We start from the raw sequence: 27,124 nt of genomic DNA on the forward strand, positions 1-27,124 counted from the left end.
TCTCCCTTTGGAAAAAGGTGTCAGGGCTGGGGAGGAGTAGCCTCCCCCAGCCTCTGGAAATGCTTTGATGGGCACAGATGGTGCCCATCTCTGCATAAGCCAGTCTACACCGGTTCAGGGATCCCCCAGCCCTGCTCTGGCGCAAAACTGGACAAAGGAAAGGGGAGTGACCATTCCCCTGACCTGCACCTCCCAGGGGAGGTGCCCAGAGCTCCTCCAGTGTGCTCCAGACCTCTGACATCTTGGAAACAGAGGTGTTGCTGGCACACTGGACTGCTCTGAGTGGTCAGTGCCAGCAGGTGACGTCAGGCTCTTACCTGTGTTACTAGCCTATCCTCCTTCCTAGGTAGCCAAACCTCCTTTTCTGGCTATTTAGGGTCTCTGCTTTGGGGAATTCTTTAGATAACGAATGCAAGTGCTCATCCGAGTTCCTCTGCATCTCTCTCTTCACCTTCTACCAAAGGATCGACCGCTGACTGCTCAGGACGCCTGCAAAACCGCAACAAAGTAGCAAAGACGACTACTGCAACCTTGTATCGCTTCTCCTGCCGCCTTCTCAACTGTTTCCTGGTGGTGCATGCTCTGGGGGTAGCCTGCCTCCTCCTTGCACCAGGAGCTCTGAAGAAATCTCCCGTGGGACGACGGAATCTTCCCCCTGCAACCGCAGGCAACAAAAGAACTGCATCACCGGTCCTCTGGGTCCCCTCTCAGCGCGACGAGCCTGGTCCCTGGAACTCAGCAACTCTGTCCAAGTGACTCCTACAGTCCAGTGACTCTTCAGTCCAAGTTTGGTGGAGGTAAGTCCTTCCCTCCCCACCCTAGACTGCATTGCTGGGTACCGTGTGATTTGCAGCTGCTCCGGCTCCTGTGTACTCTTCCAGGATTTCCTTTGTGCACAGCCAAGCCTGGGTCCCCGACACTCTAACCTGCAGTGCACAACCTCCTGAGTTGTCCTCCGGCGTCGTGGGACTCCCTTTTGTGTCTTCGGGTGAGCTCCGGTTCACTCCTCTTCCAAGTGCCTGTTCCGGTACTTCTGCGGGTGCTGCCTGCTTCTGTAAGGGCTCCCTGATTTGCTGGGCGCCCCCTCTGTCTCCTCATCCAAGTGGCGACATCCTGGTCCCTCCTGGGCCACAGCAGCATCCAAAAACCCTAACTGCGACCCTTGCAGCTAGCAAGGCTTGTTTGCGGTCTTTCTGCGTGGGAACACCTCTGCAAGCTTCTTCACGACGTGGGACATCCATCCTCCAAAGGGGAAGTTTCTAGCCCTCTTCGTTCTTGCAGAATCCACAGCTTCTACCATCCGGTGGCAGCTTCTTTGCACCCTCAGCTGGCATTTCCTGGGCATCTGCCCACTCTTGACTGTCGCGACTCTTGGACTTGGTCCCCTTGTTCCACAGGTACTCTCGTCCGGAAATCCACTTTGGTTGCTTTGCTGGTGTTGGTCTTCCTTGCAGAATTCCCCTATCACGACTTCTGTGCTCTCTGGGGAATATAGGTGCACTTTACACCTACTTTTCAGGGTCTTGGGGTGGGCTATTTTTCTAACCCTCACTGTTTTCTTACAGTCCCAACTACCCTCTACAAGCTCACATAGGTTTGGGGTCCATTCGTGGTTCGCATTCCACTTTTGGAGTATATGGTTTGTGTTGCCCCTATACCTATGTGCTCCTATTGCAATCTATTGTAAATTTACACTGCTTGCATTACTTCCTTTTGCTATTACTGCATAATTTTGGTATTGTGTACATATATCTTGTGTATATTTGGCATCCTCATACTGAGAGTACTCACTGAGATACTTTTGGCATATTGTCATAAAAATAAAGTACCTTTATTTTTAGTATATCTGTGTATTGTGTTTTCTTATGATATTGTGCATATTACACCAGTGGTATAGTAGGAGCTTTGCATGTCTCCTAGTAGAGCCTAAGCTGCTCTGCTATAGCTACCTTCTATCAGCCTAAGCTGCTAGAAACACCTCTTCTACACTAATAAGGGATAACTGGACCTGGTACAGAGTGTAAGTACCCCTTGGTACCCACTACAAGCCAGGCCAGCCTCCTACACTCAAGACCTGGCTTTTCAACTGAGCCGGCTGCACTATCAGCACCTGGATACCCTAATGGTACAATACAAATCGAGAATGATTGCGCCCCTTCACGTTTAAGTAATTAGTGCCTCCGCAGCCTGCTAAAATGTACTGCAGTGTATTTTGTGTCCCCAACACCAACCCGTATGAGGCGTTTACACCCCACATATTGCACGTTAGTCTGTGCTACTCATTGCAAACAGCAAAACTAATAACTTGCAATGTACAGTCATCCTCCTATGCATGGGATGTCATTGTGGAGAAGAAGATATGAAATAATCTTGGAAGAAAGATGTCGCAGAGGCATTGGGCAAGACCAACAGGCCTGGCTTTGGTATGCAGGTGCAATTACATTTTTTGTTTACATTTTTACTGCAAACATATGCCACAACATAAAATGAAAAATTAGAAACGATGCCAACGTCTAAATGTTTCCACCTTATGCTTGCAGTAAAAATTTACATTTAAAAAACATTCCCAATGCAATTTATTATTATGTTTTATAAAGGTGAAAAGAAGCGCTCACCATTCAACCAAGCACACCAATTGTAAAAAAGGAGACAGGAAATAATCGGATATATACTTGGGCTACTTAAAGACAGGCAAAATAAATAGTGGCTATCTAAAGATAATATACCAAATTAGATTACAAAGTGCACATTGAACCAAGTTTGTGACTGAAGAGAAAGAAACTATTTTTAAGTTGATGTAAACAATGTGCACAAGCAATGTTCGGTCATGCAAAACCATTGGATAAAGGGGCTGATCCTCTGCACCAGGCTCTATAGTGTCATCGGAAGCACAATGTGAAAGATGATTTAAAAGAGCCTCTTGACCAAAAGCTACTCTATGTGTGTGTAATGTGTGTGCTTTTTGGAAAAACTATAGTCTGGTGACACAGCTAAAGCTGTTTCAAAGGCCAGACCTAAGACTGTAATGAGTTATGACAACAATGGGTTATGATGTTGCTGGCTGTAATGAAAGCAGGATTACGATATAGAAAAAAAGAGAAAAGGTTGTCAATATTGATGAAGCGATAGCAGGAGTATATCACAACACTGCTTGGAGTACTAGGGGTTAACATATAAGTGTTACGGGTGAATGAGGTTATGATATTGTAGCTGAAGGGGAGACAGAGTACAGGCGGATTAAAATACACTCATTGGCACATGAAACGCCATTGTAAGCCACCTGGGAGTACTTTGACCTTACAGGGCCACTAGGCCACATGCCAAGTGCCTCCATAGGATCTTGGTTCTTCAAGGTGACATGCAACATCTTTTTAATATACCTTTGGGCATTATATAGTGGATCTTATTTCTAGGTAATTTAGGACTCCATGTTTTTGGGACACCTTCAACTAGCCGTGATCAATAAGGAGCATTACTTAAGACTCCTGAACAAGTAGGTGTCTAGATGCAATGGCTACAAACGTTACGAGTCTCAGAATGCATGGAAGTGTTGGATTAAAGGTTAAAGTTGGTACAATTATTATTCGGAGATGTGTAAAATTACATGAACATTAAGTTACTCATCCACTAATTGCAGTTTATTGTTCTTTATGGACATGTAGCTCACATGTACCAAATGAAAAGCCTTTTGCCAGCGCAGAAAGGCCAGTCTATGCACAAGTAGATCACGGGACAGAGAGGTCAGTGAAGGGATACAGGGATATGTCCCACTGCTTGTAGGATTTAGTAACCCACATGATCATGGCTGAGAGGGAGCCAAGGAGTATTTTCCAGAAGTGTTCCCACTACATGCAGTTCAGGTCTAGCTGTGCTCCAGAAGGATTATATAGAAGCTGGTGCTGGAGTCAGCAGTCTTTTTGGGGCCTGCCCAGAAGTAGAAAATGACTTGAGGGCTGGCACTTTGACATCATTACTCGATTGTTATAAATCTTTATAAGCAAGTAATTACTTTTTATTAGTAGAAGCATGTTCTGATATTGGGTTGTGGTTTTAACAATAACAGGAAGATGAAAACAGCATTGTTATCAAAATCTCCATTTATCCGAGTGCCATGAGAAGAAACAAAACATTGGAAAAGCCAACAGGCCTCACCTATGCAAGAGCTACTGGCTTTGCCAATGTTTTTTAGCCACGTAAAGTTAGTGGTCTGGTTTAGAGTAGAGTGGCGTAGAGTGGAGCATAGAAATGTGGTGGCATAGAGTGGTAAAGTGAGAGATGGGAAGTGACGCAGAGTGGCTTGGAGTGGTGTATAGTACAGTGAAGTGGATAGAATGGAGTGGATCGAGTGGACTGGAGTTGTGTAGAGCGGAGTGGAGCGGAGTGGAGTAGAATGGAGTAGAGTGGCATAGAGTGGTGTAAAGTGGAAAAAAGTGGAGTAGCGTAAAGCAGAGTCACTAGGAGTGGCATAAAGTGGCTGTATAGTGGAATGGCCGAGTGGAGCAGCGCAGAGTGGTGCAGCACTGAGTGAGATAAAGCAGAGTGGCACAGAGTGGGGTTGAGTGGCGTGGAGTAGAGTGGCGTAAAGTGTAATAGAGAGGAGTAGAGTGGCATAGGATTGAGTGGCATATAGTGGCACTGTGTGGAGTGGTACAGGGTGCCAGAGTGTTGTGGAGCGGCATGGCGTGGAGTACAGTGGTTTGGAGTGGCACGTATTAGAGTGGAGTGACAGAGTGAACTGACACAGAGTGGAATGGCATAGAATGGACTGGTGTGGAGTAGGGTGGCACAAAATAGTACAGCTGTGGGTGTAAGTAACTTGAACAAGGAGCCAAACTTAAAATGAATGCAAAGGTATGAGGATAAAGGGGAATGGAAAAAGCAGCATGAAACTGAAAACAAATGAAGTGTCCTGAAATGCGTATGTGTACTGTGATAACACAATGTAGAAATATATTCAAAAAGATGTATATTGAAGTGCAGCAGTGAAAGACATAGTACCTGAACCACAGTGCAATCAGTGATGGCACTGTCCAGGATGACCCAATTTGTGCTTGGTGCTTCACAGAAAGAAAAGGAAGTGACGCCCTGCCTATTATGGCCAATTAAGAGGCAGCAAAGAAGAGTGACAATGAAGCCAACAAATGGTAAGCAATAGGCAGGCTCCAAGCCCTTTTTGCAAACAATACTGGTTGCGAGTGAAAGCGAATGAATGTGCTGTCACAGGCGAGCCCCAAAAACGGTTAGTGGGATGGTGGAGAAAACATGGCAGGTCTGAGGGAGAGAGAATGTTTAATGAGCGAGCATGCTATGACCACACTGCTAACAGGAAAATGACTGAAGAACACAGCCACTGCTGTTGACATGATATCGACGTCTAGACCACTACTGGCGGGCAATATTGATGTCATAGTGAATTATAAGAAAGATTATGAGGTCACTGATGTGTGGGTGACCAGGGCAAGGGAGTAGTCAGAAAAATACCCCCCACTTAGACCCATATATAGCAATAAATAAATAGATGTGAGAGTAAAGAGAGCAATACCCACCCTTCCTATGAAGTGTTATCGGAATTGTACCTCTGGGGAACATTTCCAGAAAATGATGAATTTTACAGTATGATATTAATGAAATGTGGCCACAAACTTAACATTTATCTGTTTTGCCCTATTTCTCTGATTCATATTTCACGTCTTCTTTCTTCCTTTTAATGTGTCTTCGTTTCCTTCTTTCCACCATCTTTTTTTATGTGTACTTCATTCTTTCTCTCAAGCTTTCCTTCTGTCAGTTCTCTCATTCCATCAGTAATTTTTTTCTAGCTTTCTCTCCTTTTTCATAGCCATTTATTCTTACATCAATCACGGCAATCTTTCACACATACTTTAATTCCTTCCATTAGTTAATTCTTTCTTTCACTTCTATCATCCATCCTTTCATGTCGCACTTTTTCTTTATTCTTTCATTATATTTTTTGCTTTCCTTCTATCATTTTCATTTCTTTGATCTTTCCTTTTTACTTTCCACTCTTCATTGTTTCTTCCTTCCTTTTCTTCTTTTACACCGTTTCCCCCTTATTTTCTGTGTTCATTTCTACCCTCTTCAGTTCCTTCATTATTTGCTTTCCTTTGAGTTCTCTCACTACATTGGCCTCTAACTTTTCTTCTTTGTCATTTTCATAGTTTGTTTTTCTCTCTGTCGCCGTTTTAAGCTTTTTTAAGGCTTTCTTTTGCTCCCTCCCCCCACAACTGTGTTTTCATAGTTTATTCTTGAGAAGTGTAAAGTTTTAACTTGTGACGTGCGATGACCTGCGAGCCAAAGATCAGTGTTAAGAAGGGCCACAAAACAAATATATCTGCCTCAGTAGCACCCCTGCTTAAGCTGGTACTGCGGGTGGTCCACTACTCCCTTGGACCAGGGGTTATGATTGCACTTCAAGAGTTCATTTCACCACAGCCAGATAGGCAGTTGTGATGCTGTTGCTAGATGTGATGATGCAGAATTACGCGGGTCGCATGCCTGTTCTTTCAGGTCTAGGAATTTGTAGAGAAAGGCGCCCTTGGGGCCCATGCCCTCCTGGTTGTAAAAGCACTGGGTGCGAATTAAACTCAACCCCTTAACAAGACCAACCTTTGCCGACCACAACATCAAGCTTCGCCAGAACTAGACCACGGTTAGAAACTGTAAAACAAGCATCACAACAATAGAATGTGCAAACGTTTTCAGAAGGTTTTAGGCCTAACTAGCTAGCTATGGCCTGTGACTCCGCTCCACCTCTCCTGGTTGGGATATTTCACTCTTAGCCGATCGGTGTCATCAGACCTCGGCTGCAATGCTCGAGAGACCCATGTGAGACGACGCCTACCCAATATTAATAGCGAGAACTCCTCCCCACCGACCGGCCCTCGGTGTGCGTGCGACGGCCGGGCCTGGGCTCCCTCTGGCATTGGCCACTGCGTAGCTACCGAGTGTGGAGCAACAGACAGACACCAGCGCCGTGAGCCCGGTTGGCATGGAACCGGCCGAACACAATTGCACGCTCCTTGCATCAGAAGTGAACAAAGTGCGACACACCGGCCCCACCCTTTTCACCAAGGAGCTCGACGTCAATTCTCGGTATCCACAGCAGTGTTTTCAGCACCCCGAAACCGCCTCCCGGTACCAACTGCGCAGAGAAGGCCGCTCAGTGTTATCAGGACAAAATAAACCACAGCGCATGGAGGCCCACCACTCAAACTGACACTTCTTTTCAACCACACTTGCTGGATTTTTTTCGTCTACACTCGAGCTCATTTCATCTTATTTATATCATGAATAATCTTCCGAGACTACGTTTCTTTCCCATCAAAATAGTCCTCCCTGTGACCATTGACAAGGAGCAGGTCAAACTTGTAAATAATGCTAGAAAAATAGAGTCAGTGAGTTATTGGGTTCCCATAGAGGGTAAAAAAAGCACCCCTTCCAACGCAGAAAGGCTTGAGTCCTTGGGACGATCCATTCCCGTCAAAGCACTGCATACGCAAGGCCTCTTGGAGTCCTTGCAGTCAAGGGCAACTGGGCATTGTATGGTGTGGGTTCAGTCATTTACCCTAATGCTACCAATTAGACAACCACCTTATTCTCTCGGCCTCATCTCTTCAGGGGTAGCAAAGCTGAGCAGTCATGGCTTTCTCTCAGAGGAGGTAGAGGCTGCAAAACTCAAACAGAGCACAACAAAATAGATAACACTCTTACCCATTGTCCAGTCGTATGTTTTATTTTAAATACATAAACACACAGCACAAGGTAGAACATAAAATACACAGGGAATGGAGCGCTGACATTGCTACACAGTATGAAGTGGCCACATCAATATTTCTCATGATCGCACTCATCAAATTCAATAAATGCCACAGGTTTTGTCGAAAACTAAACTGCTGCACACTGTATTGCTGCAAAGAAGGTGACTGAATCTGGATGACACACAGCACGCGTAACCTTCCTTTTCTTCAGCTCCATTTGGCTATTAGGATATCACCTGCTCTCACTTTCAGTCGAGTGAATTGTGCACCATCTGTTTTCCTGACCATTTAATTTTACTTCCATTAAGTGGTTGTACTGTTGCTGCTAGAGACTGTACAATCGAGGAGTCTAATAACTGCCTGCTCGAAATCAGTCAGGCTCGGCTTCTGGATCGCATCACAATTTGTAGCCTGCTGGGCCGCCATTTGAACAGCCATTTTGTGTGACCGTTCAGTCTTTTTAGATGAAGGAGCAAGGTGGCTACTTAGGCCAGCCTCCTGTGCGTCTGAGATAAGCCAGTTATGCTACTCTTCAGAGGCGCGTCTCTATGCTCTAGCACCTTCTTATGGCACATTTAATGTTTCTTGCACTGAGCCATATATAGCGCTAAACGTCTGAACATCTTTCTCCAGCCATGCCCTAATTCATTTGAAATCTATACCATGCCAGTCATCAGGAAAGCCTAATAAGCTTACTGTAGAAGTAGCTGCACAATCTTACATGAAACAAAGTACGATATTGGACGAACATAGTCAGGATCATATATGATGCGACCCATTTACCAATAAACACACAGTCGGAGAAGGAACACCCAAAAAGCTTGGTTTACTGAATAACAGTTCGAGTCCCCCGCTCATGTTGCTAGGATGGGTTTAGCACAGGGATCATTCCCCTACAACTAAGGCCGAATGAAACATGTTTCACAATGCCTATAAAGAGACATTAAAATATGAAAATCCATTTGTCATAGAAAATCTGGTCAGCGCCAAACATTCTGAACGCTGTTTGTGCTTTCATAAAGAAGCTAAAGGGAACTGCGGAATACGCCCAAAATTCCAGTCAGATGTCTAACTTCAATCAGTTTGCAAATCACTTTGAAGTAAGCAGAGGATGTGTGTTTTCAGCAGGCTGCAGCACAGACACTGTAGGAACAGGAGCTTTAGCTGAGCTCTGACACTGTGTTGATGAAGACATTAAGGGCTTCCCTGTCGTTTTGGATCTGACAGTAGCTTTTGATACTGTGGACCATCAGCACTTGCTAAACCACCTTGATGAGCTCCCCATCAGAAAACCCTGCTCCAACATGGTTCCATCAATTTTTGGAGATCGGATCAAAATGGGTAAACTGACCCTCACTTGTCTGAGAATAAAAACCTGAGACTCCACAGTGTTCCATATTAGCAGCCCGACTCTTCAATTGACATTTGCTCCGGGTGCTACGTTCATCTGATCGTTTGGTGTATCTGTATTCCTGTATGCAGTTGACAACCAGCTTGTCTTTAAAATAAATGGACAAGTTGCATTTGTTACCAGTTATGCAGAGAATCACGTTTGAAGCACTGTGCTTGGTTCACAAAGCTTTCTACAATAATTAAGTGCAGAATGTTTCCTGGCTCTATGCATAACACATCTCAAGACAAACAAGTTATTTACCTCCAGTAACATTCTTTCTGGTGAATACTCTATCTAAATGAAGGCTCCTCACCTTAGAATATTCCCCAGGTGCCAGACTAGATGTGGATACTTTTTCCAGCAATGCTCGTGTTTTCTGCCAGATGGTGACATGAAACGCCACATAGCCCTCGGAGTGATAGAGTGGAACTACAGAGTTGCTCCACTACTGCACAATGATATCAGTTTCTTACTTATCTCTTTATGAACGCTCATATGTGCTACATGATTAATTGTTAGCACCGATGTACAGAATACTAGATGTTTGCAGATGTAAAAAATATGCCACTCCACAGAATGGGATTGGGAGAAAAGTGAGGAATCTGCTGATAGGAGTATCCAACAGAAAGGGATATCATAGATAAGCAACAATAACTTCTGATAGATACTTCTAACCGCATATTCCTCACTGTACAATGGATACCAAAGCAGTATCTCCCCCAGGTGGAGAGTCTATGGACTAGACTCACACCAAAAAGTCTGGCCGGACTGAATGGCAGAAATGCCCTTCCTGCCAGATATGTCTATTGAAACAAACAAAACATCCAACAGCTTTGCTTGTAAAGGGTCAGTCTTGAAGATTCCATACCAGAACAAAAGTTTTCCCCGTTGCCTGGCATAAATAGACTTGATGAAAGGGCACCAGACAGCAAACATGACAGATCAGGGGGCAGATCATATGTAGTCAACTGCTGCCATTCAATACCCATACACAGAGGTGTAGATTGCCTAGTTTCAGGTGAAGAACCCTGTTGTGGGTACAGAAGATCTTCTCTAAGTGGTAGCCAATTGATGCTCATGCCCAGAACATCCAGGTGCCACACTGTTCTAGACAATTTATAGCCACAAGGATTACTTGGGCTCAGTTGCTCCTGATCTTTCTCGAAACCCGGGGCAGGTGAAGGAGGGGTAGAAAGGAGTCACATGATCTATTCCAACCAGAATACATTTCCTAGTGAGTGTTCTGATGGAAACTCCAACACGGGAAAACTCGGATACTGGTTGTCAGAAGATGCTCTGTACCACTCCAGGATGCAGATTTGTAATTTGCCAGATGCCGTCTGCTTAGCTAGGTCGCTCTAGCATTCAAGGTTCCCGCCAAGTGGTTCACGACCAAGGAAATGCTCTGATGCTCCAACAAAATCCAAAGGTGCAGAGCCTCCTGGATCGAAGACCCCAAAGAGGTGTTACATGCAAGAACATGCACCAGCTCCCCCTTAATGGGTGGCAGGAAAGCCTTCAGCTCCGGATAAATGGAACAGAGTCCTCAGATCTCCACCTCCCCCAGGTGGCCTTCCTAACCCAATAGTGACACTTCTGTCCCCATCGTCAGCTTTGAGTGGGAAAGTAAGAGGGATCTGCCTGCTGCTGGACTAAGTGTGTCTGAGTGGCAACTATGGCAAATTGTGAGCCGTTTCTTCCAGTATCTGGATGACACCCAGTAGATTTCCACAATGCTGGGTCAAATGGAACTTCAGATTTCAATGCAGAACCCGCATGTGCTACCTGGTGTAGTTCATCAGGAAGATGCAGGAGCCTAATAGGTTAAGAATTCTCTCTACTGCTCTAACTGCAATCCAGGACAGAGGCTAAAATATCAGGTACATAGATCGAATATCCTGGCCTAGTTGCAGTGGAAGGAAGGCCTTGAAAAACTACACCTCCAATGAATGGCAGCCTTTGTAAGAAGGTCATGTGCGACTTTGGTTCATTAATCATGAACCCCAACAATGTCAAGAGCTTTAGCGTCATCTTGAGCTGGTCTACAGCAAGCCTAGAATTCTCAACCTCTGGCTTACCATAACTGAAAAGATTTCACAATGCAAAAATTCACTTTGAGTTTTGCAGGAAAGTGAATTTGCGTCCGTAACATCAAGCATTCCTGCTCCTTTTTTGAGGGCATATAGTATTCTCTTTCTAATTGGCATGTCAGGCTCAAGATCAGGGAATTAAAGGAGATGTCTGTCTTCACAGCAGACCTTCTTCTTTCAAATCTCTTCCCAAACTGCACCACCTCTCAACTTCCATTGTATGCAGCATCAAAATTACAGTCAAATACAGTTTTGCAGGATTCAAAACTATAATTATTTATCCCTTTGTCCAGCGTTTCTGCGGCCTTTAGTTGCAATTAGCCACAGGAAAGATCAGTCAAAACTCATCAATGCTCAGAATTTATACTGAGCTCCAAGAGGTGCAGCCAGAGACTCAGGTTTGCTAGGTAACTCGAAAAGTGAGAGATCACTGAGTTTCTCTGAGTAGAGGAAGCCTACATTACACAGTGGAAGGGATGGTCAAGGATCCTTTCATCGCCTTCTTAACAAGGTAAATCTAGGTTTGGGAATGCTGCCCTGAGCAAAAGGGGCAGCCAGATTGTCATTTCCACAATGGATGAAGTACACCCTGCAGACAAACCACAACATCCTATCCAATAATGCACACATTCTCCCTATGGACACACATCAGCAATATTATACAAAGTGAAGCACACATTAACAAATAAAAGATTTACCCACACAGGGTAATAGCTAAAGATACCAGGATGCAGACCAAATTGATCTTTAGCCGGGAGAGCCAATAGGCTGTCTCCCCCGAGGGGTGGATCTTACAAGTATTCTAACCATGGACTATAATTTCATTACCTCAATTACCAGTCACTCCGAAACATGGTGTGAGAGGGCAGTAGCCATCTTCACTTGTGTTGAGGGTAGCACCTTTCAACAGAGCTCGATTATGTTGAATAAAGTTTTGATAACAAGAAGAAATTTTCGAGGTGGTCACCAATTTTTAAGTCCAACAGAAAACATGTGGCATGTGGTAGAAAACATACAGAGCATTTCAGCACAGCTTTACAAAGCCACACAGAGGTCCTCTATCTCGATATCATATTATTGTGTTCAATTTATGAGCATAGATTTATTAGTTTAACATATTATAGGTACAGTAGTTTAAGCATACGTGTATTGAACCAAATGGCCTTAAACTGATAAAAAAGCTAAGTACTGGAAATCTGCTATCACAGTTGTAAGGTGCTATATTTTCACCATAATGGAAACTTTACTGAGTGAACCTAACGTTTAGTCCATCTAATCTCCTTCTTTGTTAGTCCAGCCAACCCTTATACATATATCAGAAGCTTCATGTGATCATTGTTCTTTCACTTTCTGTTTTTGTTTTGCACCTTAACCCAAATTGCCATAACAACATTCTGTAAACATTTAGCTGGCAAAATGGCCCAGAGAGGTTAAATGGTAAGTGTTGACAAGTGTTGTGATCTGCAAGTCACAAATTTTAATTCCAACACGCCCAACTTAGTCTTACATTCTTCTGATGACTTTAATCTGAGAGCCATTAAATTGGGCCACAGTAACACCTGTTATTTACAAAGCTTGGAAACAGGAGTAATGTGTTGTGGTAAGCTATGTATAAACAAGCTACTTGTGTTATTTCCTCTCACCTGGTGAAGTAGGTGGTGGCATCAGCCTCGGAATCCTGCGGCCTTAGTGCATCATACACATACTTTAAGTCCTCCAAATTGGACAGCTCGGGGATTCCACAGGAGAGCATCTGGAAAAAAAACAGTCAGGGTGTCAGCACGACAAGTCCATGTCTTCGTTTGAGAAACAAAGGTTACAAAGTTACCCACCGAGGCTTAGTTTGTCTGAAAAAAAAAACCTGGAATGTCAAAAATCTGTAATTTTGGGCGAGCTGGAGTTCCACACAAAGTGATCAAAGGTCAGACAATTACTTGCAGAGCAGTAACTCATTGTCTCTGCTATCTTAAAGCAGATCATCTTTTATGTAGTTTTCTTTACATTCTGGCACTTGTAATTGAAACACAGAAAGCAAAGTGAAATTACCAGAGTACAAATAAAACCTGAACCGGAGCAACTACGCATTCATGTAGGACATCCACGGAGTCCTCACTTTTTAGCTACTATCCCTTTCCGGGGCCCAATTTTAAGTCTATCCTTCGAATGGGATCCATCAAACTACAAGTGACAGAACGTAAAAAGTAATGCTTAAAAACCTGGATAGGGTTGAAAGAGACGCACAATATCAGTGCAGGTTTTATTTACCCATACAAATTGTGACGTGTTCAGTCACATATAATGAGACACTATGTTTTAAACACAAATATTTTTGACTAAGGTGCCACTTTTCTTTAATGTGTCCCTTTCAAAATCATAGCTTTTTTGGGTCCAACTGCCAGATGGTACGGGGAGCAATAGACAGCAGATAAAAAGTTTTTTTTTTGTCGCCAAAATCAAACAGTTAAATGTTTTAACGTACTGTAGGTTAATCATGTAATTCACTGGCGAGTAAACATGTTGCCGGAGAAAAATACTAATCAGCAAATCAGGTCACCAGCAACTTATTTGTTGAGGCACTCAAATCAAATCGTTGTTCAAACCATTATTGTAATAGTTTGAATCAGTTTAACTTAGGCAAGCCACTATTTCCTGGGTACTTTGAAAGACCAGCACAATTTACTTTTTAAAGGATTTGTCTGGTTAAATCCAACCCTACTAATGGTACACGTGTCAAATGAGACACAAGAAAAGCAGGACTCTCCGCCTGTATCTATCTTACTCTTGGGACACCTGCAAGTCCATCTACAGTCTCCAGTTTCCCATACCGGTTTGCCGTAATAGCTGGAAACGGTTATAGGTTTGAGATCCTTTTATCTGCTCTATTTTCGTTATGCTTTATTTGTATTATGATTTGTTTATTTACTTAGATTTTTTTTTTTTTTTAAAGCGCTATGTTTTGCCTTTTGAACCTTCGGTTAAAAAGCATTAAATAACTCTGCCTGGCCTATCAGAAGTTTGTGGTTAATAAAGGACCATCTCTCTGACCACATGGCAGTAATAGTGCACAGTGAAAATAAGGCATACTGAAGAAAAACGGGTGTCTTTTTGTTCGAGTTATGACTCCTAACAACTAGGGGCCAGATTTATACTCTGGAGGACGGAGTATGCTCCATTGGCCTGGCGGAGGACTTTACATTCACAATGTCGTGAGTACTACTCTCGCCAGATTTATTTATGACTGCCAAGCAAGCAGTCATTTATAAAGGCATTGTTAAGAAAGACCGTCATGCCAGTTATTGTCCATGAATTTTACTGTTTGTTACTTGGCTGCATCAGAAGGACTCCGCCCTGTAACAAACAGTAATCTTTTTTCTTTACAAGAAGAAAATCCCACAATGGGATTTTCTTTTGGTGAAGATAAAAAGTAATGCTTCCCTCCGCATGGGAGGCTTCTCCCATGGCGGGGGAGCATTAAAATCTTTTTACTGTTCCTTACGGAAGGAACAATAAAAAATGGACTACATGTTCGCCCATCCTACGTGGGTGTGTGAACACATAGTAATTTCTTCGAGGGTTCTTGGCCATGGTTAATCTCCTTTGATGGCCCTGGGGGACAGAGAGAAGTCTCTGCTGTGATTAATCCGAAGGCCCACCCGCATCTAAATACGGCGGGTGAGCCACTACATTTGCAATAAGGCAATTCAGTTGCCATTGCAATGCAGTACCCTCTCTGCCAACATATAAATCAGGCCCTACATACGCAGCCATCAATCTCTAGCATTACCCCACCAGTTTACCTCATAACTCTAAAACAGCGGAAAGCTTTCTCTCCCCCAAGTCTCCAGTGAAAAAGGGGCTGTTTGTACAATCTTTCACCTTTCCTGCATTCACATATAATAAATATATATAGTTGTGAAAATTTGAGCATTTGTGGTTTCTTTTTTTTGTTACAAAAAATGCTTTACCATGAAAAGCATATCCATCCTCTGTACATCCTATGAAAAACGGAGCAGTGACTTCATTTTCTCACAGACGAACTCCAGCCTCACACACAGGAACTGCTGTTAAACTGGCACAGACACATGTGGTTTAGATTCAGACAGCACAACTATTCCTGGGGATGCCACATGCACAAAACGTACAAGTTCAAGCCTCATCAAATTAGCTCTCAGATGATACATAATGTGCAAAGCTATCTCGTGGGCTAAGGCCTCCGTCAACAACTCTTGTGTAAGAAGAATAAACACTTTCTAGTGCTTAGAAGCACAAAGCGCCAACTTTACAAAATGTCCCTAAACTTCAAGAGATGTTTCCTGAAGTCTTCCTTGCAGGTACAAAGGGGGGTCCAAAACACAAATCCAGGGCTCTGGAATCTTCTACCAGGATGGTTCTTGAAAAGTTGGACCACAATGCACCTGGCCAGATGCTTAAAAGTCCACTGGATGCACTTCAGGCTGGAGATGATGCAGCCTTTTACTGCAGTGAGTCACTTCTGAGTCCTTTTTGAAGCAAGGAATCACCCCCAGGGCTGTAGTACTAGATTTTGCAGCAGGAGCAGTTCACTCAGAAGTGCAGGCCAGTGGTTCAGATCCAGATTCCAGCTGGGCAGTCCTTCTTCCTCTTGTAGTTTCAGGCAGCAGATCTTAAAGGCTATGCACCTCCCAAATATATATTCCCAGCTTCTGGGCATCAGGAAGGGGACACCCCTAACCAATAGAATGCAGGGTGACACCCAGATGCATGACCACTTGCTCTAAAGTGTGGCATATTCCTGTCCCAGAAAGCACTGTTCTTCCAAAATCTGTGATGGCTGAAATTTCAGCAGAGCAGTTAGAGCAGACCAAAACCAACCCACAGTGTGGCTCATTTCCATAGCTCTCCTCCCCCTAACATCTGCAAATTCCTTAAGACTGGTATCTGGCTGAGGGGTCCAGAGGGTGATCTGGCATTCTCTGCCTCTCCTGGTCTCCTTTGAGGCCTGATGTTTTATTATGCCTACGCCTGCTCTGACATTCCTGTGTAGCCCCAGAGCTGCCATTCACCAGATAGCCTCTACCCTGGACTCCACTTATTCCCTAATAAAGAAGCTGTGCTAAACCTGTTAGCACTGACCAATCAGAGGGGACCTTCAGAAGGTTGGATTTTGGCTTACAGAAATAACTACCCCTGCCCCGACCCCCAACAACTAAACTACCTTGACACCACCCACCCATCCTGAACTCTAAAACCTCCCCCATCCCTAATAACTAAATTACCTCGACCCCCACCCACCCTAAGCCCTAAAAAAAGTACCCCAACCTCCCCCACTCCAGCCCCTAAAAAATAAACTACCCGACACCCCCCCGCCCAGAGCCCTAAAACCTTCCCCCACCCCTAATAAGTAAACTACCTCGACCCCGTCCACCCCCACGTCTAACAAATAAACTGCCCCGACCTTCAACTGCCTTAAATTCACCCAACCGCTAAAAACGACCTCCCCAAACTCTGCCCCAGCCCCACTTACCTCACTGCGTCCTCTCCCGATCCTTCCTCCTCTCCTCCCACCCTTCCTTAAACCTTCCCGGCCACTAAAAAATTAACTACCCCTCTCCTAAAAAATAAACTACCGCGTCCCCCTCCCCTAAAAAATAAACTACCAACCCCCTCCACTCCGCCCCTAAAAAATAAACTACAACTACCCGCCCCTAAAAAATAAACTACCTGTTCCCCCACCCACCCTAAGCCCTAAAAAATAAACCTCCCCAATCCCCAACCCTAAAAGAAAAACACCCCAAGCTCCCCACCCAAAGCCCTTAATCCACCCCAACCCCTGAAAACTACCCCCCCAACCCCGCCCCAGCCCCACTTACCTCACTGCGTCCTTTCCGGATCCACTAGACTGCTCTTTGCCTTTTCTCTGCCTTAACCACGCATATGCGTAGTTTGGACCATGCGTGGTTAAGGCAGAGAAAAAGCCAGTTTTTGTTCAGGCAAGAGCTGTTCCGCCTGTGTGCTTATGGGCTGCGTGGCTCTGGCCACGTTGCAAAGGCTGTTTCCCATGTCAAAGTGTACCAATGTGTGAGCTTGCAATATACCTTCCTTCAATTTTGCAAAAGCATTTTCACATTTCCTGTCCCACTCAAAAACGCTGTTATTTTTTTATCAGTGCTGGGAGAGCTTTACAAGCTCAGTCAAGTTCACTACTTTAGAGCAATACTCCACTGACCCCAAAAATGATTTAAGCTGATCTTTGTTCTCCGGTTTAGGTGCACCCCCCTTATTGCTGTGACAATGTCTTTCTTACACCTTGTGACATCTTTTGATATTTCATGTCCAAGACAGGTGTTCATGTATGTTTTGATACCATCCTCATAGTCAATTTATGTAAACATGAACTGAAGACTTGACAGTAGGGGACGTCTTAGTTTCTTCACAAGTTGCCTCTCTGTTTGCTCAGCTCCCTCAAACCACTCTTCCGTTTCATTTCACATCAACACATTCCAACCTTAGATTCCACATTCCAGATGTCATTGCATAGTTCGTGCACTCTACACTCACCAGCCCAAGCAGGTTTAGAAACAGGTGTGTGTGCTTCCGGATCAGATTGTAAGCCTGGCAGCAAAGGTCCACGAAGTCATGGAAGCGGCTAGAGGGTTTGTCTCCCCCATTGATGACATATGCCATGTCTGATGTGAAGACAAATGGGGCCCGATCCCTGCAAAGGAGAAAGAAGAGAGGATGTTTCACAAGGAAATGATGCAGGGCTAGAAAGAGACAAAAACTCCTGCAAAACAGAAAATCGAGAAAGAGACAGAGAGAGATTGAGGGCAAAGAGGATAGGAGGTTCAATTGATGGATGGGATTAAAGGGTGTTAAAAATAGAGAATACAGAGGAAACAGAGCTAAATAGAATGTTTATAACAGGAAAAGACAATGTTTTTTCACAAAAAGTGACAAAGCCAGTAGGACTTGGAAGGAGAGGCTCAGAAAAGAAAGATGGAAAAAAAAACAGGAACCTGAAGGGTACCCACTGGAAAATAAAGCACTCATAGCTTCTGGCTAGGAGTAACACAGATCCCCTAAAAGTAATCTTGGCCATTCCTATTGATAAACGTAGTTTTAGGGTCTTAATAGAGTGCCCAATCTCAGCTTTTCTTGGGAGTCAAAGACCTCAATGACTAACGTAATGCAGCACGACACTGCAGGCCTCATGCACCACTGCCAAATAGAATTCCTCCTGCCCTGTAGAATTTTGAACCTGCTGAAATCCTTAGACCATTCAGCTAAATGCAAACCTCCAGCACAGTTACCCTGCACATATTCATGTAATTTGTGCTATATTGTTCCAGTGACATGTGAGGTCCTTTGATGCTTTTATTATACTCTATTCCAGGGGTCTCCAACCTTTTCTTTGATAGGAGTTACTTATGTTCTGAAAAAATCATCCAGAACTACTAATGTTAGTACTTATAGTGCTGTTATAGAGACCAGAGACAAGATTATTTTGATGGTCACCGTTACAAGATTAGAAACAGTAATCACTTCTGTGCATCATTAAGCGTTCTAGCAGGAACATAAAAAAGAGATTTGTTACTTTGTAATGTCTTTACAAGGGAAATACGCAAAGGTCATAGCTGCAACACTCCTGGAACCAAGGTAATAATAGTAGTAATAAGTTTCCCCAACACCAAATTATTTGTCTCTCAAATATCAGCTTTAAATATATTTTCGAAAATACAACTATTTTCCTCCTTCAATCATCAGCTCCATAAATACATACATTTTGCCTCAAATACACACTTTTGAATTTTTGTATAAATAATTAATTCAGCCAATCGAAAGCTTTTTATTTACTGGGCTTGGCTGCACATACAAGAGCTACTTGCAGGAAGCTGGAGAGCTACCAGTAGCTCACGAGCTACTCATTAGAGAAGCCTGCTGTATTCTATATGGCTTTTTATAGAGCACTAAACATAGAACCCGTAAAAGATGAGTTGCCACTGAAATTGTGCTAATAAAAGGTTGTGAAACTCAAGAAAGGTGAGGATATAGGGAAAACAATACAAAAAGCACATTTTTATCAACTTCCTCATCTTAAGAAAGTTATTTTCGTCTCTGCTTGAAGGATGAAGTTTGTCCCAGAGGTTGTCCCCAAGAACTCTACAATTTACAACCAAAGAGGGCACATTTGAACTTGGGGACCACAATGTTTAAGGGAAGACCAACACAGATTTCGAACAGGCTTTATATTTATAGCCAGACTCCTGGTGAAGTCATTGTTGAAAATGTTGTTACTAAGACGAACTGACTCACAGTCTTTCCTTAAGTGGCAGTCAATACAAGATCTAATTTTGCAGAAACATTATCAAATTTGCATAAGCCAAAAGGTCATTATTACCGCTGCATTCTGAATATACTGGTTTGCCTAGTTTTTTTCCCCAAAAGGGGTAGGGGTAGCATTACAATAATAAATATGGGAATGACAAATTAAGGCACTGCTGATAGCAATCTTATGGGCCATCAACAGATGATACGCCATTGACTGAGAATGTAACAAAAACATTTTTTGAGCAAGCAGACATATCCACATCTAAACAGATGCTAGCTTCTACAACGATACCCAGATTCCTGCCCACGGGGATGGTGCAGGGCACATGCCCATGGAGGCCCCAGGCACTTATTCCAGATATTCGGAAAGTTGGAGGTAAGAAGAAAAGTTAGACTTATAGGATGTAACTTTAGTTACAGCCCAATTTCATTAGTGACAATAATTTAGTCTATCATTCACTAGATGCAATTGAATCTTAGCCCTCTTTGACAGATAATGACTATCACAGCCACCGGGGTAACTTTGCACAGTGTCCGTGCCACTGCTAAGTGTGAGGCTGAATATACCTCGAACTGAAGACAATAAGAACATAAAGCCATGCATAGCTCCTTATGAATTACAGGATTTCATTAAGAAAAAGTACATTCTGATCAGAGTTGTCCAATGTAGTAAAATAGTATCTTATAAAATTTAAAGAGCACCCCCTTGAGACTGCACAGTTGAGATTCAAGATATATTTCATGGAAAGTAGTTTCCAATGTAGTTTACATTTATCCCAAATAGTTTACGTGCTATTCTTTTTTGTTATTCTCTAGACTCCTTCGATGCTGTTATCCGTAATTGCTTCTGGTATTCAGGCGAATCTAAGCATTTCTCTGGCAGTTTTCTTTCAATTTCTTCTATGCCAAAAAGAATATTATTTCAATGGCAAGATGGCTCCCTGATTGTAGATGGCTTTCTCATTTTACAATAGTGGAATTTAGGATTTTAAACAAGGAAAAATGTCTGGGTTTGTGTACTGTCATTGGGAGTAATCGACTTTCTCCAAGCAAGGGACAGCAATGACAGCCGCGCATTTCAAATTTTATTACCAGAAAGCTAACTGCCCACCTTCCCCAATTGCACATTCCAACTGAGGAAAAATGCAACATCCTTACGCAGCTTCCTACTTGTAAAATTTCGAATGCATCTCTACATAAGTCCATGCTTTTCCTGAGTTTTGAGCCTTGATCCCATTACAAAACGTGTTCAAAGTTAGCCTCAATTATTCTCAAGAGCATCAGATAAAAAGTAACTATGCGGTTTCCTTCTCCATACATATTTTCATAGATTGCTTTTCTACAACCAACCATATAACTCTCTGAAAAGTTAGAGGTGGTGAAGAAAAGTTGCCGGTCTGTAATAGGGACTGGGAGGACAGTGAGTTCAGTGGTTGCATAGCAACACAAGAGGGAGAGGAGGTTTCACTGAGGTGGATGAAATGTACACCAAACAATGAATGGCTAGGAGTGCTTATAAGAAATGAGAGGCAGGGCCCTCATCCGATGGCCACTTCGGCTTGCACAACCCATTGCTGCTGCCAGTGCCAGCACACCTACCAGCCATCGCACTCCTGCAAGGGTGACAAGTCAGACTATTCCAGGCCCCCAGAGCTTTAGAAACAGCTTGGCTGCAGGTATTAGTCATTTTTAATGTATATTGTATTCATATACAACTGTTGCAGCGTGCATCTATAAATTAGAGCCGTTCTGACGCAGACCGGCACGAGTGGCGGCGTTAACAATTAGGTGCTTAGCATCGGAAAGCACAGGCTCATATTAAGCACTGATAACTCTCTTCCCTGAAACAGATACAGATCAAGCAAAAAGGTCCTTCACGTGCGGATGGTACAGGCTGTCATGTTACCCTGGACAAAGGCAGCTTCCAAGACAACCACCGGCTTGTGCGCTACGTACGATGTCTAAATGGATGTTTATCCATCACTTGCTAACAATGAAACAGTCTCAAACAAAAACTAATTACCCACATGCCCGTTACACACAAAGAAAGGCAAAGATCCCCAGCCAGTCTCCTGTGTCCCCTAACATGGTGATGAGAAAAAAGGGTACTGCCTTTGATTTAGAAGTGTACTGCCAGCACCGAAAAACAACTTGCTTAATAAACAAGGCTAAAGAGGGAGGAACCCTCACTCTGGCTGAGGGTTCAATTTGTGTGACCCTTCTCAGCAGAGCCCGCACCCTGGAGTGCCTTTAGTCGAATGGCAGACTAGAGTTCACTAGGGTACAATATATGTACAATGTGGCGCCACAGCTTTAGGCACCCAGAGGAGTCTTTTATTGTAAAGATGGTTCTCCGGAACGGTTTCTGCCATGGATTCGCATGCCAGCATCTCTGCCTCTAACTATTTCTTTCAATCTTTTCGCCATTTAAAATCCTTCCAGGACACCTGTGTGCCTGTTCTGTCATCCTAACTTCAAAGCGACATTAGGCAGTTAATCCTGAACGTCGTGGTGAGGCCTCTTGGATGATTAATACAACATGAATATGGGTTGGTTTTTATTTTTTTTAACGTTCACATCGAACCTTAGTTCAATAAAATAAAACCCAGGGAGCTAGAAACCGTCCTGAAACTGAACTCGCAAACACAGTTTACCTACTAATAACACCCAAATTAGCCTCCCACAGCAAAAAAGGCAGTAGTCAATAATCTTTTCTTCCAATGGTCACCCATTCCGTTGGCCCTTATGCTTAAAATGTAGGTGTCATTTATAAAGGTCCAACTAAAATGACGCCACAAATTAACCGAACTGTCAAATCAGTAAATTTCAAATTACTCCAATTAGGAAAGAAAAAATACTTCATTCCACCAACGGACTTCAAGTTGATGATTCACGTGACTCCTTTATCGCTCGACACAAGAAACACATTGCCATCTGGTCTTACTGCAACCACACTAGCGTCTTCGCGAAAACACAGAGAAACAACGTAAACAATATCTTGAAAGCGCACCACTGACTCCCTCTAGAGGGCAAAATCAAATATTACATCGCGTGTCTTACATGAGAAGCGATCCGATCCACTCCGAGGCGCGGGCGTCTCCATTTGGATGGAAAAACAAAAATGTGCACTGAAATCGGGATTTGCATGCGTGCAAACATTACACAACAGGTGTATGTTAACCAGAATTTTAAAGTAAAAAATCGGGACGTTTCATAAAAATAGGTAAAGGGCTACAATTTTACTTCAAACCAAGCTCACAGAATGACAGCGCTCATCATCACAGAGTTACAGAAGAGGCACTAAGAACATAAATAAAATCCAAGTTTTAAAGCCAGTATCATGCCTGTTAATTAAATTACTTTCTTGTAACAGCTGCTAAGCTGCTTTGGAAAACAAAGAAAGGCGCCTCCTCCGTTTTTAGTCGGCCCTCTAAAAACGGTGGCATAAGCTCAATTTTTCGAAATCTGCCAGGAAAGCTGGCGAAAAAACGGGCCAGTCCCGGCAAATCCGGGATGCCTGGTCCCGCTACCGTCTGCACACCTTGTAACAGAGAAACTGCATTACTACTATGATATTCCCATCCCCAGGTATTTAAGTCAGAATAATGTGCGATATCGGCATTTTCCGGGTCCTTATCTCCCTGGATAAAACGAACACAGTCGCGACGTTTAGGAGTGCCCAGAAGGGAGGTAAGTCCTTTCTGACTGGGAATCCAAAGTTTCAAACAGACGCCATTTCAAGCTTCCTTTGGCACAGCCTCCCTCTCATTCTAAAATAACCAGGAGCGCTGCCAACCGACCCCGTCTACTGACCGCCTGGAAAACACCGCGATAGTTAGAAAATTACTCTCTTCAACTTTGAAAGCGTTTATCATCCACTAGCCGACGGCCCATTCCTCCAGACAAGTTACTGCTCCCCTCTCCCCCTTGCAAACTTCTTCCAGTCTTTCCATCGCGCGCCGCTTCGTTTTATACACAGTTTCGAATTCTATTATCTTTATTTCTTTTAAATCAGGGCGAGTAATCTCCTTCCCCCCTCGCCCTTTCACTGCTCTTAGTAAACCTCCCTCCCAGCCCGGTATGCTCTAGACAAAACAATGTAATAAATAAAAGCCAACGGCCACCAGAAGCGTGAATCCTATCAATAAGTCAAGAGCTGCGCTTTAACAGGTCAGACACGTTAAATTACTGCAGCCTTGGGCACGAAGTGTTTCCAGTGGTGGCGTAACGAGACTTGCTCGCCCAGGCCCCTGGTTCACGCATAATTCTAACCCAATGGGCAGACTTCCGGCCGGTACTGTGCATTATCCGCGTCACCGTTTCCAACAGGCCCCACAAGCCTTCCTGAATCCATCTTCGACAGGGCAATCCACGTATAATGCGGTCTTCACACCAGCCGTGCGGCAGCCATTGGGCTGAGAAGGCTTTAAGACCCACCCTCACCCAAGCCAAAACCCGTGCGCATGCTCTTCAACAAGGCGATCAAGCTATCCGATGTATATACGAGTTTATGGATATCACCACCTCCCACAGCCCCCAGCCATACCTTACAAGACCCAATGTCCTGGATTTGAAGCGATCAGTACTTGGCAATGTTCAGCCTGCATCACCATCTAAAAGTACTATACCTGCTGAAGGCATGCTGCGTGGCTCAGAGGTTATGCAGACTTGGAGAGTGTAGCAAAGCCTCTGAATAGTCAAAAGACACATACAGACATTTACAGGGAAGATGTGGACAAGGACAGGAGGAGAAAGGAAAAAGATGGGGGCACTGCCAGATAAGGAGCAAAAGATAGAAAAAGAGAAGGCTATAAAGAGAAGACCGCTAGGAGAAAGTTGGAAAGAAAATGTACACATAGAAAGGCATACGCAATTCAAAATACTAGAAGAGAGAAAGAGCAGAGAGGTGGGAAGAGAGAAAAGAAGGAGATGAGAAAAGTAGAAGATAACCTGTAACAGAAGAGGCAGACAATGAAAAAGATGACCAAGGTTAGAGATAATCATGGGTTCAACCAACGTGAACGGTACTTTTTGAAATAGAAAACGCGAGGACCAAATCTTACCTGGAAGTATTTTTTTATGCTCAGAAGAGCCAGTACTCTACCTCTGAAATTGAAATGGGTTTGGGCTTACGATTCCGGTGTTTATCTATTCTTCTCACTTCTATGCTTGATGCGTGACAATAGAGACTAGTAAACCTGCAACGCACTCTCTTCTTTAAACTACAACTACTCCTAGTTATCCAGAACCTTTCTCAATACTACTTCTAATTTGATTTAACCCCATCATTCTTGCTAGTGGCCAGTTTCATGCATTTATCATTCTTCTTCTGTTAGGCTCGTTCTAATCATTTTTTCAGTTTTATTCCATGATTGCTCCACTTCATAAAATGTGAATAATAGATATTTGTTATTCACCTCAGTGGTATTCAGTTGATTGACCTCAGAAGGATAAAAGGTTGGTCGGCCTGCTGCTGTTTGAACGTTTTAACATAGTGGTAAGCACAGATTGCTGCAGGGAATGCATGCGGCTGCAGGGAATGCATGCATCCACACAACCGCACACGAGATTTTCCATAAATTGCACTTTTTATGCCATCTGTAAAATTTCCACTGACATAAATTGAAGCAGAGTAAAAGCAATCCTGGCAAATATGTTTTTTAATAAAGTGCATTGCTATTTAATATTTTACAGATACCAAGGTTTATGGGTGTAGTGCAAGTTTTAACACTGAGTGTTTGTTGTTGTGGCAACTCGACTAATTACACTTTATCCTCAGTTTCTGTGTTTCCCGAAGGCCTTTCCAAACGTGGGTGCCATTTCAGGCATTCTAAGCATATTACAGAAAAGGAATATTAGGCTTCATCTAAAACTGAGGGGTGCTATTTAGAATGATGGAAACAGATTCAACATTCTGTGTGTTACAAACCACAGGCAAGAGGCATTCTTCCCCTTGACTATAATGTTGATTCATGTAGTAAGGGGCCTGGTTTAGAGTTTGGCGTCAGGGTGCTCTGTCGCAAATGTGAGGGTGTACCCTTCCCGCCAAACCTTTAGTCTGTCTGTCCTATTTAGAAACGTGTGGAATTTTTGTATTCCATCTACCGAGCTCCCATTTGATCCTTTGATGGAATACTTCTCCAATGACTCAGCGGAGGAGGACCTAGAATGGTGCATCTTACCAGGGCTATTGGCTTAATGTGTCACACTATGATACAAATTCTGTTAAAATTCCTTGAGGGAGGACCCTAAATTTACTGTAAACATTGTTAGATCTTCTTAAGCTGAGACCATCAATACTAGCCAGTGCACTTAAAAGTGCATTACTGGCTGTATAGCTTTGAGGAAAATTACACCCCACATCATAGTATTGTTCCAGACGAGCGAAGGGAGCCCTTACAAGTAATTTTGATTCAATTCGGAGGACGGCTTCATCACAACTTCACAAAAGCGTAACAACTTCTCTAAGTGTTAACCTCCTCAAGTTTGAATCAAGTTACAAACCTGCTTCACACCAATCGTTCCTGCATTAACTACTGTGGTTTTAAGACCACTCAGCATTCCACAGTAGTTTGGCCAGCCCTCCCCGAGGCCGATAAGTAGAATGCCCGTCCAGGGGTGTATGCCAGGGCTGTGGCCTCCCCTCCACACTACCAGAATAGGACTCTGCTTTCCCCATCAGCTGCACTGCTCTCACCTCTTAATATTCCCAAACATCTGTGCGTGGCCCAAGAACCTGCCAAAGTCAATGTGGAACATGTGGCCGCTGGTCTTCAGCATGATGTTGTCATTGTGCCGGTCGCAGATCCCCAGCACGTACGTTGCCACACAGCATCCTGCGCATGAGTAGATGAAGTTCTCCACCGCCTGCAGGAGACAGGGAGAGGAAGGTGAGTAACGTTGTGTGATGCATGAGGCACAGAGAAGAAGGGGCTGAGGGCAGGGAACAAGGAAAAGAGAGTGGGGAAGTGCAGATGGTAAAATTAACTGTCTTAAAAAGGGAGGGAATCTAGAAATCAATGTAAAGGGAAGCAAGATAAAGGCTTGTGAGATTAAGGAATGGGGATAAGAGATAAAGGTAGAGTACAGAAGATATTGGGAGAGAAAACCAGGAGAATGAAGATAAATATGGAATGAGAATGACACAGGTGGAGATCAGAAGAAAAACGACAGATGAAGCAGTGCTTAAGGCAACAGAGTGACACAGAGAGAAGAACAGAATGTGCAGGGATGGGAGATAGAAAGAGCAGTTGCACTTGCTAATCCGAGGCTTAAGGACCTTGCTGTAAAATTTGGCGAGAGACTTTGCCACTCTCTAGCTCAGCATGGACGGGACTGCCCGCTATCAACAGCAAGATCATTCCTTACAACCATAATCTGTGACATGTCTTGCCTCAAACTACATATCTGTAGGCTTTAATACAGATAAATAATCCAACCTTGAAAGCCTTTTGACCGGAACATATGGTTTTCACTATAAACATGTCAGGCCTACTGTGTGTTTATCTTAACTTTTCATAATAAACAATCAGGCCTATAACCTTTATCAGTGGCTTGTC

General features: G+C 43.6%; 1 protein-coding gene across 2 annotated transcripts in view; it reads right to left on the reverse strand.

The window, feature by feature from the left end:
• PIK3C2B (phosphatidylinositol-4-phosphate 3-kinase catalytic subunit type 2 beta) overlaps positions 1–27,124 on the reverse strand; it is a 304,990-nt gene that overhangs the window by 51,319 nt on the left and 226,547 nt on the right. The window contains exons 24-27 of one of the 2 annotated variants that reach the window (XM_069238511.1): positions 26,263–26,432; positions 17,796–17,952; positions 12,902–13,011; positions 9,179–9,273 (exon numbers count right to left, since the gene is read on the reverse strand). In XM_069238511.1, coding sequence (XP_069094612.1) covers positions 9,219–9,273; positions 12,902–13,011; positions 17,796–17,952; positions 26,263–26,432 — 492 coding nt within the window. In that variant the 3' untranslated portion in view covers positions 9,179–9,218. Of the gene's footprint in view, positions 1–9,178; positions 9,274–12,901; positions 13,012–17,795; positions 17,953–26,262; positions 26,433–27,124 lie in introns of those variants that run through there. The other variant, XM_069238510.1, reaches the window with a different exon arrangement.

Source organism: Pleurodeles waltl, chromosome 6, assembly GCF_031143425.1.
Source record: "Pleurodeles waltl isolate 20211129_DDA chromosome 6, aPleWal1.hap1.20221129, whole genome shotgun sequence".
Classification (NCBI taxonomy): Eukaryota; Metazoa; Chordata; class Amphibia; order Caudata; family Salamandridae; genus Pleurodeles; species Pleurodeles waltl.